The following is a 13,783-nucleotide window of genomic DNA, read 5'->3' as shown; positions in this document are numbered from 1 at the left end:
CTTGGCCTAACACGGATACCTCTCACAAACCCAATGCCTCGACGCAAGCCTTCATCACGCCCTATGCTGCTTGGCCGGAAACACGTCGTGCGAAACCCTCGTCTTGGCCTGGCATGCGACTGTGATTCGTGCTTCACCGAAGACTCCACACTCCCGAAGCAAGCCAAATGCAATGCGCCGTTGAGGGGGTTATAATATTGTCAGCTCTCGGCAGGACGGTGATTCCCGTGGAAAGGCTGAGCGCAGAGTTCGCACAGGCGAACTGACTGAGGCATCGAAGGTGGCGGATGCTGCAGGGGAGCGTGTAATGGCGTGCCGTCGATAAGAGAGCTCATGCTGGACAAATTGCGAGGGGTGACGGCAGCGAATGCACCGGCTTTGTTGGTGATTGCCGAGGATGCGTCGGCGCGCCGGATACCCATTGCAATGGAAAACTGGATCAAGGTAAGTATTCGCGAAAGCGGGATTGCGCAAGCAGATGGGCGTGTTCTCACAACAGTGTGGATGTTGTGCAAAGGCGCAGGTAATATTGCGATGTGCGGGTTTCGCTGCGGCGCGCATGTATCGTTTGACGCGCAGGCATCAAAGTGCTAAACTTTGGTTGTACTGCAAACGCTCAGCAGCTAGAGCAACCAGGGACAAATGACGCGTGCAATGCGATGCAACATGAGGACTGGCCTGGCCTCATCATGGCATCAAATCGTGACGGCGGAAGCGATGGGGATGCCGGCATAGCAGGATGATGTCGCTCTTCGTGAGCTTTGCGAGAAGCGACACAAGAAAACGCCGAGCATCTGTGATTGCGACCGACGGTGGGATAGGGTGAGGTAAAGTCGCGGCACGGCGCCGAAAAGGCATTCCGCGACGCTCTGAGCAGTGTGACTGCAGCAATGATGTCGCGCGTTCCTAGCCCGTGAAGTCGAAAGAGACGAGACGAGACGAGATAGCATGTCTGTCTTCTCATTGTCTAGCAACACCGCCAGCTGCTGCTACTGCATGACGCGCTTTGTGATGGGTGAGAGCGGGCCTGATTGCGAATGCATCCCACGCCCTGTGTGCGGGCGAGCCTGTTTGTGACGACATGGAGGGCGGGCGAGGTCGGGTGAGGTTGCCGAGTGCGAAGGGTAGCGTGCACGAGTGCGGTTCGGCGGTGGAGGTGGTTGGAAGGGCTGGTGGCAGTGTGCAGCGGGCCTGGCGGTGGACCGAGGGCAGAGCAGTGTGAGGGCACAGCAGCGTGAGGGCTGGCCGGGTGAGGGCGTTTGGGCATCTTGAGGGGTGAGTTTGGCATGGTCGTGTTGACGTGAAGAGGGCGCTAGTCTCGCCGCATCCGTGCATCCGTGTCCATTCACAGTCTGGCAGGCATCACGCCTCACTTGCCCCCACCACTTTCGCATGTGAAGTACATTTATTACTTGACCTACGTGTTCAAACGACTTCGCGAATGGTTCCAATGCAAATCACATCATGTTGGCGCACACAAATCATGTCCAACGACCGAGTCGAACCCGAGCCGCTAATCGAATCATCAAACGAGCGCTTCGACTCAGTGTCGCTGGGCAATCTTCCTACATTAATAACGCTCCTCGGCCATGTCTTCTTGATGATTTTAAAGCAGACTTATGTAAACATTTTTCTCGGGTTGAGCAACTGCGTGTACATGGGCTTGATTCTTTACATGCAATCGTTCTGAAAGAATGTGATCAGAGGCCATCTCAAACACTTCTCGCCAGCTCGCAAATAATTGCATCCCTTCAAGTAAGCGGGATAACACCTACTTTTGCAGCTGCATCGGCGTTCTGATTCAAGGTCGTCCCAAGAAAATTGAGCGCAACGAGGGAAGTAGCTAACACGGCGCAATAGCCCCATCTTTCATCGACGTGTGTAGTCACCTTCATGTCTTTGCTCACCTCCATGTGTACGTACTGCTAGACGTCGTTCCTGCGTGAGAAGACTTTTTCGGCCATGGTCCTTGATCCATGGATATCGCCCTCACACTTGACCGTTGCGCAATGCTGGGGGGCTGACTCAGTCTGATCCACGCTCGCAACCGTAATGTCGCAGGTTCTGGCTCGAGCATTTGCGTACCTGTGGTACAGGGAGCCTCGGTGATCCGCTGTACGTGTGTTCTATCTTCTTGACGAGGTTGTTGTGGAACGAGAAAAATGTGTTTATGCTCACGGTCATGTCTTTAAGTGCGTTGGATATCAGAACATCCTTAACTTTGGTGCCGTTGAGGAATATCTGCCCTATGCTCGTCTGTCCCATACTCAGAGTGATTTTCTTAAAAACTCCGCTTTACATTGCCGATTACAAGTACTGATCAAACACACTCTAGGCAGTGGGATCAAGCAAATGGCTGTATGGGCCCCTTCGTAAAAGCATGTGCAGGTCACCGCGCTTGAGCAAACTTCCGCCTTTATTGAGCACACTACCGCCACTATCCTCACCTGCCAAAGTTCTAGCCCTGTCCAACTACTAATTTTTGTTGATGCTATCGGTAGTGTTAGCTGATACGCCCACATCCGCACGGTTGAGGAGATCTAGGATCCTGTTGTCCAGCACGCTGTTGGCCCCGGTCGAAGTTCTAATAGGAATGGCTTCGCGTTCCTATCCTATCTCGCTACACTGGCTGCGCTCTCGTCCAACTTCATGCCTGATATTGTCCCTCAGGGCTGAGGTCGATTATCCGGTCGGAAGAACTCTGGATGGAGACGGTAAAGCTGCAAAACGCTCGTCGGGCCTTTCTTTCTCCCTACCGGGATTGCGTCGGGATCTAGTACTGGGCCAATGCCCAAGATTGTGTAGTGTGGATGTTCCTGGCTATCCTCTTGACAATGTCAAGGTTAGTGATCATTGTATTGCGACCAATGTAGTTCTTGACTTTTCGCGTATTGAAAAGCATGCGCGCTACCGGTATGAGGAGTTCGTTGTCTTGCTTGCCTCACGTTCCGATCCAAGATCGAGAACGAGCTAGTAGTATCATCGATAGACTTGTCCGCCTACGTGCATACACACATGCTCATGATTGCATCGTCAAACGAGCCATGAATGCTGAAGATGTGCGCAAGCAACCCCAAGACTGTCGAAAAGCGCAACAGACCCTTCAAGACCGTGCTGCTGATCGTGAGCGAGAAGTTGAGGAAGATTGTCCTCGCCTTTAGGAACACAAACAAGCATTCGGATATCTCCGAAAACTCGACGGCGTACCTGACCTTCTTAAGAGGCCAGATGTGTCAGTGCTCTTGATCCGGTTCATCAGCCTGTCCCTCGCGTCTATGCATTGCGTTTTGATTGTGTGGAGACGCAGATAGGAGCTTTTCACAGCTTGACTATCAGGGGCAGTTTCGTAATCGCGGTCCAATGTAGTTTGATCTTGTAATAGTCGCCGAAGTCAACATGATCGGGGGAGTAGGAAGGAAAGACGCAGGGTTGGATAAAGTAAATACTCTGTGTAAGAAAGTCTCGTGACTGAGTAGAAAACAATGTACATTGCCGCGGCCAGAGAACAGGCCTATGGGTCATTTCGATGCTTGTGCAAGATTGATTGTTAGCTCATCTCAAGGTTTGCAGAGGTCCAAGGCCACCATGTCACGTAGCCGGAGCGTGAATTCCAAAGCTGCTGAGGTGCTCCGGGATTCAACCACTCCGTCCCCGAGAGCCCCTGTATTTACCGACTACGGGATTGTCAGTCGCTCTGCTTGAAGTTAGAACAATGCCCAGTATGCGAGGGGATTTTCATATCGGCTGCATGCTTCCGGCAATGTTGTGACCGTTGTCCGAGACTTCAAGCAATCGAAAACAATTGCACGGCCGCATGAACTGGACTGGAGCGTGTTCGGTCCCACTACTGGGCCCGTCTCTGCATCCTGGAGTGATTTGCTCTATGATTGAACTCCGTACACTTTTGAGGAATTCCTTGTAGCTTGTATGCGAATTTGTGGGGCAGAATTGGGCCGAGCTGTGAGCTGACGTAGTAGCCCGTACGCTGCGGTATTTCACCCGCTATCTATCTCTATCCTCAAGGCTTCCATCCATTTCTTGTTAAGGATCAAGCTGTTGAACCTGCCGCTGTCCTGCTCTTGTGTTCACGGAGTTTATGCGTTGGGGTTGGCCCCCACCGAAAAACGTCAACCAAGCCTGGGTACTGCGAGGCTTCTGGTCGAGTCACCCCCTCAGCCGACCTGGCGCTGAGCGCCACACCTCCTCTATTGAAGTGTGTTAATGCTCTACACGGTCCAGATCTTGATGAGTCAAGAATCATCTTCGCACGTGCAATAGCTTCCTGGAGTGGGCTCTGTATCCATTGCTTTAGAAGTGGTGGTTGAGAAGGTATTACTGGATAGAATTGAGTGCCAGTATCTACTTCTCAGGAGTTCGGATCGATGTGTGAACTCGTTAATCATTTTCATAAGTTGTAGGGTCCTCAACTCGAGGAATATTTTCACGACTCTAGACTGGTTTCATCTAACTTCGCACCGTGGGTCATTCGCACAGTATGACAAGTGTACTCACCAAATATCTTCAAGTGTATGTCGTACAATTCGCTCGTATGCCCTACTTTTGTAGTCCTTCAGACATGTTTAGCATTTCATGCAGAACATCACGCAGCGTAGCAACATAGTGTTCGAATTTCGAAGTCCATTCCGGACCTGTCACAATGATTGTATTGGATGATCTGCGGGCGCTTTTGAAAGTGAAGAATTCATAGCTGAAGTCGACAATTTGAGTTGCATACATCATGCATACTCAAATGCTGTGTCTATTACATGGCCTAATTCAAACAGTGACATTTCTCAGCTTGAATATCTTCCGTTAGTCGATTGAAGGGCCATACGACAAAGGTGCCGAAATCCACCACAGTGTCCATGATTTCTATGAACTAGACAAAAGGCTCTCTGATCGTGAAGCAAAGGACCGCAGATACTCTGCATAAGATCTTGGTCTCGTCAAACATCACATTCTTTGTTACTACTGTTAAAGTGCAGAACAGGTGCCTCAATGATCCACGCAGTATGCTTGACCTCCTTCAATGTGTAGTTGGAACAACTGTCGATGTCTCAAATCTACTCCACGAGGTCCTCGAAATCTCCAGCCTCTTTTAAGATCATAATGCCGATAAGTAGGTTATGCAGAAGTAGCTTCGTCCAGCGTCTGCGTTTCCAGTTACATATTTCGCTCTTGATGCTCATACCCGATAATGTAGTAGACAGAACAAGTATTGGTTGATCACAATCTTATCAGTACTCGTGAGTGTCATTCTTGATCTTTCTGTGCTGTACTTGGTGGGCCGGTTCAGCTTCATCATTACTTTGCTTGTTGGCACTTTTGAGTCTTTGGGCGACCTTCGCAGCATCGTATTCAGCATCAGTCACCCCAGAATGACGGTTGAAGCCCTTTCATGGAACGCATCGCCGTAAAGAGAATGTTACTGTATCTCACCAAGTTTGCTGAACTTTCTGTTCATAGATCATTTGTATCGCCTTCCGGGCTGTCGACTTCCTATAAGCGCTCATCCCTCAACTCTATACATTCCACCAATATTATGGATCTTACTAGAAGATACCTGTAGCCTATGGTAGGCTTGCGAAGCGTGAAAAGAGTTGTTCTAACAGAAGACGACCTTCCTCACAGAGCCGAGCGGACTATATAGTAATAGGTAGGTTAGTAAGTTCGCTCACATGATGAACTGGCAACTACTCAAAGCACATACCAGAAAGATGGTAACTTCGTGATTGTATCCTAGACGGAGAAGCTCTACGTAGAAATCTATCAATGAATGTGAAAATGAGTACACAGTCATCCAAGGCGGTTCGATCAGGGTATTGAATCATGTTAGTACTATCTACACGCAAACATTGACCAGCAAAAGCTTCTCCAGCATCCAAGTTACAATGTGTGTGGTTTAGTGAAGCCTCAAGATAAACCTTCCACCCCTGTCGACGAGATCTGCCTAGCACGACGCTGGAGTACATTAAGACGCTTAACCTGGCAGCCGTGTCCTGTCGTGGTTGGTTTTTGATACTGCTTTCGAGATCAACAACGCTTTGAATGAAGGGAACGGAAAGCATATGTGGCGAATGTACATTTTCAATCTTCATCCGATGGCAGGACACCAAGTAGTAGTCTGGAGAACAAATGAATGATCAGTAATACTATAGTACCAGCCGGACTTGAATGATTCTGGATCAGTACACCAGACCGTCCAGGGATGATTGGGTGTGTTCATTTCAGTACAGCTAATTGAGTAAAATTCCAGCTATAGAAAGGGTGTATGCTGCAAACCATCGAAGCAAGTCATCGCCTTAGAATACCATGAATGCAAACTCTGGTGGCATGTAGACTAGACTTCCCTCAGATGGCTTTTGTTTGCGTCCTGGAGACGGGTATAGATATCCGTGCCGTAGGGAAAGGCTGAGAGAAGAAGTATCAAGTGAATAGACCAAACCTCCAACATGGAACCGAGTCAGGAAGACTAGGAATGGCAGGCGGAGTAGTGGAAACTATCGGTCGATCTCTAACACATTGTCTACTGCAGCTAATCGTCTACTTTTGTAGGATATGTTCAAAGCGACTACTGCCTGTTCTGCTTAGGCTGTACCAATACCAGTCGTCAGTCTCTTCGTAACGCATCTCGCATTCGGCGCAGCGTTGGAAGGTCATGTAGCTCAACGCCGTGCTATTACCAAACATCATCCGACTATGCCGCTGGCAAGGTGATTTGTATCTCAATACTAGCATCTTACGAAGATGATCTGGGTAGTCGAGAACACCAGTCAACAGTATGAAGTATGAGTCTCAGTTGAACTGATCCAGACGAGGATTCAATGGCACGTTGATTCGCCAACTGGTAGATATGCCCAGCCCAGACATATGTGATTTGCCAGGGTGCATAGGCGCGTATCGTAGCGCACTGCATCTTCGCATTGAGATGTTGATGGGCAGTGCTGATTTCCTCGATTTGCCCTCTTCCTGATCCTATAGTCGGTGTGCTTTCCATCAATGGATATGTTCGATCGGAGATTGCTGAAATGGCACATACGGATGATGCTGACGAGAATCGCAATAGAGTGCTTCCATTATCCGCTCCACCTTTTTGGCATGCTACGCTATCGTGCGGATAGTCTTCGGCGCTGCATTGCCTGTTGTATGGTATACCGAATGGGTGAAAGTGGTTGTTCGTCGTATTCTGTTCAAACATGATTTCATCAGGGTGACTCTGCGCCACAAAAAGTAGATCAGAGAACTCCACACCCACCAGCGCAGTCGCATGTAAGAAAGCTCACACAAGTCCGAAGGAAAAGATGAGATGACAGATTTTCTAGCAGATGAGCGACTACATTGAGTTACTCATCGTGGAGGCTGAGCCAGTAGTGTGGCACACCGACGAGAAGTCCTCCATCCTTCACATTATAGTAGTTTTCAAAATACCTTGATCACCCCGTGACTTGTGTATTAGCCGATTGGCTAATCGACTTCTTATGACGTGTCTAGTAAAGTTGATCTTGTGATGATTATTAAGCTCTGTTACGTGATCACGGACGTGGATTAATATTCTTCTGAATTAACTTAAAGTTTTTGATTGTTGTAATTGATTAAGTGAAGGCTTTAACAGTAGTAATTAAGTATTATTTAGCTGTTCGCACTAACAGCTTGTAAGTTAGTTGTTCTTTTAATTTACTCTGTACAGCGCTGCCAATCTAGAGATCTGGACACCTACCCGATAGGCTGATTCGCAAGTCACGGGGTGATCAAGGTATTTTGAAAACTACCCATACCCGCGCGCCGCACTTGGTGCATCTGACAATCCTCAATCAACGAAACAGAATGCATCATCTGCGTTCTGCCTGTCAGCTTCTCGTCGCCGCCGTAAGCATCGCCGATGGTGGCAGACCGCCTGGAAACACCGCCGAGGGAGGGCGAGGGCGTTGTCTACATTTGACAGCACTTTGCTGCGGCCCCAGGATGGCCCTGGGATTGGAAAGCGATGCGGGTAGACAAACATTGATGGGTCCCGAACGACTTTACTCCATGGCAGTCTGGCGCTGCTAGTAGTTTGGGTAATCACGATAGAAAGTGCGCTTTTGGGTGTAGAATACGGGTCAACCAATGACTTCAACCAGTCAAGAAACCACGAACTGCGTTGCATGCCTGACCCAGCCCGAGTAACCAGCAACGACGCTGGCATTTGGTGGGTGCTAAGTCGAGTATGTGAGTAGCTCTGTGACGGCCCTGCCGTCCACAACCTTCTACCTCAGCCGTTTCTAGAAGGCGGCAATATCGCCATATCTGGAGAAGTTCAAACCTCCAGTACAAAACTTGCTTCATTCCCTCCCACTCGCCTTACTTGGACGGATCAGTCCGCCACTTCCACCTACTCACATGCAATAAACAAGGATGAGTTGTGGTCGAGGATGAGTTGAAGCCGAGGCTGTGTAGTAATCAAGGCAGCGCATTATCAAGATGCTTCGCATCGTCGCGTTTGGTCATTCGATCAGATTTGTCAACGACGCCAGGTCTAGCAGGCGTCCCCATAGCACTGCACTCTTGGGTTCCGCTCTCAAGAGTTGAGAACTCTGTGAAGATCCTGATCTTGGAATCAACCTGTTGGGCTGATGGGAGGGATCGTTTGCCGAAGAGAGCTTGAGGATAATGCTCGGGAGCAATGAGCAAGGCAGACAGTAAATGCGGCGGCGATAGCGGCGGCAGTAGTGGAATATATCAACCATGATGATAAGTTTAGGGTCGGAGTAAGATATCTTGAGGCACTTTCATTGTGAAGGATGCAGAGGAGATTGAGGTGGCTTTGAGAATAAATCAGGGGTTGAGCGTTCAACGCCCGACTGTCCGACTGCTGACCTGAGCTGATTACGTAGCCAACCTGGAACAGCATGTTGAGGCTCCGGGCTCGATTAGCGTTGCTGAGTACGCTAGACCCCTGCACCGCCCCGACAAAGAGCTAGAGAATTTGGAGGTTAGTCACTGCGCAGCACCATCATGACTAATCGAAAGACTGTCCGGTGTTTCTTGACGGGCTGGTGCCTGCAGCATTGCGCGAATTCTTGCACTGGTCGCTTGCATGTCCCCTCCAAGCTCCGTGCGAAGCGATTGTGTCTTCCACAGCCTCGTGCTTTCCAAATCATGCGACCCTGCACCCGAGACATGCGCGCCGGAGAAAGACGACTATTATACGCAGGAACCGACGGCATCTATAGCCAGCCAGGTCATCTCAGCATGGAAGACGCCTAGCATGTTCCCCTTCTCTTGCAAAGGCCTGGCGCGAAGGCAAACCGTGCCACGCGTAGGACTTTTGCTCGTCACATCTGCTCAGCTACGTTGAACCATACATATCCATCACGCCCTTCGACCCGAATACGACGCAACACTTGAGAAGTCGGTCGTTTCGACCAGGATGGTGAAGGGCGTCTCTGCTTTGAAGGGCCTCAAATAATCTTCCGCCGTAGACTTGAAGTGTGCTGGTTGCGGTCAAGAGGGCAGATCTCCACGTTCGCGATGACCTGATATGGTGTGACCATTAGCATCACGAGTTGGTCAGGGAGTCGACACATGTCGGTTATGTCGTCGAGATAATTCTTCGTAGCGGCACGAGCGAGAGGACGTTGTCTAGTCATAAGCATCGCTATAGGCACTAATGGACGGTTCAACAAAGTGTTAGGACGCACCCGAACGAGATCTCATCGTGCGGTACAACTTTCCCACATGGTGCAGGATCATTACAGGACGCATGCGGAGAGGACTAGTCGATTCGGAGGATATGACGATGGCTCTAGAACAACTATTATGACTCTCGGGGCAATGGAAGGCGGCTAGCTCGCTGACTGAAGCCGCACCTCTATTACCACAAGCTGAGCCAGGCGGTGCCGTGTGGAGGGCATCAGTCAACGCCGAAACTTTCAATGGGCGGTAATTCAGCCGGCGATCCATTGCCATATATTCACTGGGTGGCGAAGCTCCCTCCAATGGCGCTTCATACTTGTGTGCACGTCCACATTTGCATCCACATCTCGGATCACGCGGCAACATCACACTCAGCTTATCCCAATTTACAACCTCACTGAGTGGACATATTCGCACCAACTAATGGACGGGCAACCGTCACTCGCCGTGAACGCTACGCATGCAAATCAAAAAGGGCCGACGCCGACCGATCACGATATGCAAGACAGGTCTCAAAGCTTCTCAAGTGTCGATATAAACCTCAATGTTCTTCGCAACCTTCACCACGATATCAGACAGCGTAGTGGTACCCTCCTGCAACCTTGTCAACATGGAGAAGCTCATTATTATCGATTCCGGCTGCTTCTCAATTTGCTGGAGTGTTGTCGACACATCCTGCATTTGGCTACTCTTAGTTTTCTCAGCTACCTTTCTTGAGTCAATCTCGCAGCTTTTTTATGCGCGAATTAATTTCCGAGCGAAGTGCGTATGTTCGTGTCCCAATCGACTATTGTTGCAGGATCCCAGGTCGATGCACATATGACTGTTTTCAAACCAAATATCGTCATCTTCCCAAGGCACCAGGTCTAGTCTGAAAAGCACCGTGGTTCGGAGTCCTCGCGGTGCGCTGAAACTCTACGGAAACGAGTAGGTACATAGAGTCCTTGCACATAATTATGTCCGACAGCCTATTCGAGCTTTGCGGCATCAGTGCCGCCTGTCCGAACGGGGGCAAAAGCAACGTCGCGATCGACTGACGCATCTCCGAGTTGAGGTTGGTGGTTTTGGTTTCCGAAGCGGCCGTATACTGGATAGCTTTCGAGTTAACCCCATACCCAAAGTCCACCTCCTACTCGTCGCCGCCGGGCCAATCTGCTCGGTTCCTTCCTGCTTCAAATATCGACTAAGCTCGACCAGTGTTTAGTCTATTTGCGCCGATGTCTACGCCAAGCACGTACATACTCTTACAATCTTCCACGAGCGATAGATTGGTGCCGAGCGCCTCTGTGAGAATGAAGCGGAGCCTGAACGACATTATCATGAAGGCCAAACGTGTCATCAAGAATGAAGCATGGTCGATGCAGGGGACGCTTGCAAAATGGAGATTTCACCTTTCCGACGACAACGACACAAAAGTTCTTCGCAAGCAGCAGCCCCGCGGGAGCTCATTCCAGACAGGAGTCTGATTGCTTTGCTTCCGGTTCGTCTGCTCAAAAGACTTATAACCCGTGTCATGTAGGCAGCAGGCCATTATGCGATCCTTTCCAGCAGTAAGCCTTATCATCTTCGGCCGCTTCTTTCCAGTGAAGAAGAACCTGTCAGTATTGCCACATTTATCCGTAACATGTGCAAGTTACTCACCTGAGTCGACAAGGTTGGGGGTATCAGCTTCCGCAGAGTTTGTGCTCTGTGAGTCTGTCATGGCTATATTCCTTTAAAGATCAATAACCTCAGAACCACCATCAAAACGTAACATCATACAGCATGCGTCTAGTATGTTTCGTAGCCGATAGTCACTTTCAACGATCTCGTTAGACTGGGTGCAATCGCATTGTCGTGGGCGGAAGAACAACACCAAATCATCGCACGTCCTCGTCACCTCGTTGTTGTCTAGCAGTCTGTTGTGAACAGAGCCATGTAGCAGAAGCCGTTGTTCGCCGCTACAATCCTCATGACCTCCTTGACTCAATTGTCGGCGGATCCCAACCACCCAATTCCATCGGATATTATGGTCTCACAGTTTGACTCCATACAATCGCTAGAGCCTCGTTGTTCAGGAGGCTGCTTATTGCCAGTGCGGCACGAACAGATAGCCTCCTACTGCTAGGTAGTTTCCAAGTAATCTTCCGGCACGTCTCTCGTTGCTTCTGCCTTTGTTATAGTTATCGTCCTGGTTATCATTCGATGTAGACGTTGCAGCCTGGCGGTTCCTCGACTCCAACTGCGGAGAGTTGACAGCTGTATCCAGGGGGCCTCCATACCTTTGCATTGACCTTACTCCAGCCCCAAGCGAAATACCGAACCAAGTGAAACAAGCGACCGACCAAACAGATCGCCGCACCGTCTGATAACCTGACTATACATTGGATTGTTCACTTGTTGCTTCTGCATGTCCTCATTTTTTTCCGGAATGCAATCTTGCAGCGCATCAGCCACTTGTAGGAGCACATCTATAGCATCAATGCCTGTTCTCCTCTCCTCATCTAGTATCTCTTTTCCGCCTTTCCCTTCTGTCTTCCTTCATCCATGCTATCGGTCCCTGCCCCCGCCCGACGTCATCCAGAGCATGCCCCGAGGCCAACTCAAAACGTAGGTGCGGTGTCAAAGCAAATCAGACCTGCCACGTTGAGTACTTGTGTGAGTCCAGAGAGTAGCTCATCTTCATATGCTCGTTTCGGACCCTCTGCGGGCAAACACTTTGTGATAGGAACTCGACTTTGAAGTGCTATGAGGATGTCTTGATCGCACTCTCCACTCCGAACCCTGTCTGCCACCTCATGCACTTCGGGATGTTTTCATCAGTGAGAGAGGTGTTCAATCAAGCGCCAAAGCCTCCTCTAGGGTGCTTTTCTCAGAATCACAAGACACGCACTCGGCCGCTCACTGCAGAACGAAAAAGAAATGGAAGAAAGGTCTTGCCATGAGCACATGCAGGTATAAACAGCGTCGTTATGCTGTGTCTTTGGCTTCTGCGGAGCAGAAAGATTTTCTTACTCTGCCAGTCGGAAATCTCGAATGCTGGACATGTGTTGGGTTGCTTCATTGACGTGTAACGCAAAGAGAACTGGTACTCGCAAACTGAACTTCCCTTGGTTCCCATCCCAGACCGCTTATCCAGCGGATGGAAACTCGACAACAATGTCAAGCTACAAGGTATTGGAATTCCAGATGTCGATGTTATTTACGAAAACGTCGCGAGTTCCAATATTCTCAACGTGCAGGCACGCTGCAAGTTTCATCTCGGCAAATAGGTCCCAGATTCCCGAAGACGCGTTGACTTGGCAGACTGGTCTTGCCCCACGCTACGAAAGCCATGTCAAGACTTGCGCAGAGTTGTAGAAAGAGACAAGCAAGTACCAGAACGTAAAAGACGCCCTAATCGTAGTTAGCAACGGTGGTGCTCGCGTTCTCTCGCATCACAGGTTGTAAGGACGCTCTCTTTCATATCACGTAAACGTACACCTTGTGTCATCACAGAAGTAGGTGCTGGTAGCTGCTTCTTCATTATGCACTAGACAAGGTCTTTCGCTTCGTGGGTGACTGCGCCGGCATAGATGTTGTGACGTTGAGACACCGCATTGAAGAGAAGTTTGGGGGCAGTTTGCTGACTAGAGAGCACCTGGAACACCACCAAAACAGACGTCGCTGGTTCAACATTGGGAAAACCTATGTCTTTGCAAAGAACAGGAATGACCGAAATAGCATGCCCAATGATTGACTTTAGAGCCCATGTCTGCATTCACGAAGCAGGCATCATGTAGGAGTATCATTGATAAGTGGTAACAGTGTGGGGTGTTCTGTGAGGAGCGCGGTGCCATGAACATCTTTCTACTCTCAATAACCCTCATCTTGTCTCATGATGTTTCCGCTGTTTCTTTCTAGCCAATACATATTTTTATGCCGCCATTCGAAGATTGGCATCGTTAGTCAGCACCGTCTTAAACACGCTGCTCATGTATCTTGACGAAAGATGATCGCGAGGAAACCATATCGACGGAGTTGGTCGGCACGACTGCCTTGTTCAGTATAGATCTGACACTGCTTGCCTCCACGACGACCTATGGTCTTCAGGTCGTACTGGACGTAGAGGAGCCAGTACATGATTATA

The 13,783-nt window shown here is 49.6% G+C and overlaps 1 protein-coding gene across 1 annotated transcript; it reads left to right on the top strand.

The window, feature by feature from the left end:
- Window positions 1-1,398: 1,398 nt before the first annotated feature.
- P153DRAFT_371454 (uncharacterized protein) lies at window positions 1,399-1,907 on the top strand. The gene is made up of 2 exons (XM_033669265.1): window positions 1,399-1,755; window positions 1,861-1,907. Exon 1 carries the CDS (start codon window positions 1,484-1,486, stop codon window positions 1,688-1,690), a length of 207 nt encoding a protein of 68 aa, XP_033518185.1. The 5' UTR covers window positions 1,399-1,483; the 3' UTR covers window positions 1,691-1,755; window positions 1,861-1,907.
- The last annotated feature ends 11,876 nt before the right edge of the window (window positions 1,908-13,783 follow it).

Source organism: Dothidotthia symphoricarpi (genome assembly GCF_010015815.1).
Source record: "Dothidotthia symphoricarpi CBS 119687 unplaced genomic scaffold P153scaffold_26, whole genome shotgun sequence".
Classification (NCBI taxonomy): domain Eukaryota; kingdom Fungi; phylum Ascomycota; class Dothideomycetes; order Pleosporales; family Dothidotthiaceae; genus Dothidotthia; species Dothidotthia symphoricarpi.
Note: the sequence above shows the minus strand (reverse complement) of the source record. Positions and strands in the feature narration are given on the sequence as shown.

Excerpts from the sequence above, each read along its gene's own strand:
- P153DRAFT_371454 (XM_033669265.1), top strand. The coding sequence starts at position 1,484 with ATGTCCAACGACCGAGTCGAACCCGAGCCGCTAATCGAATCATCAAAC.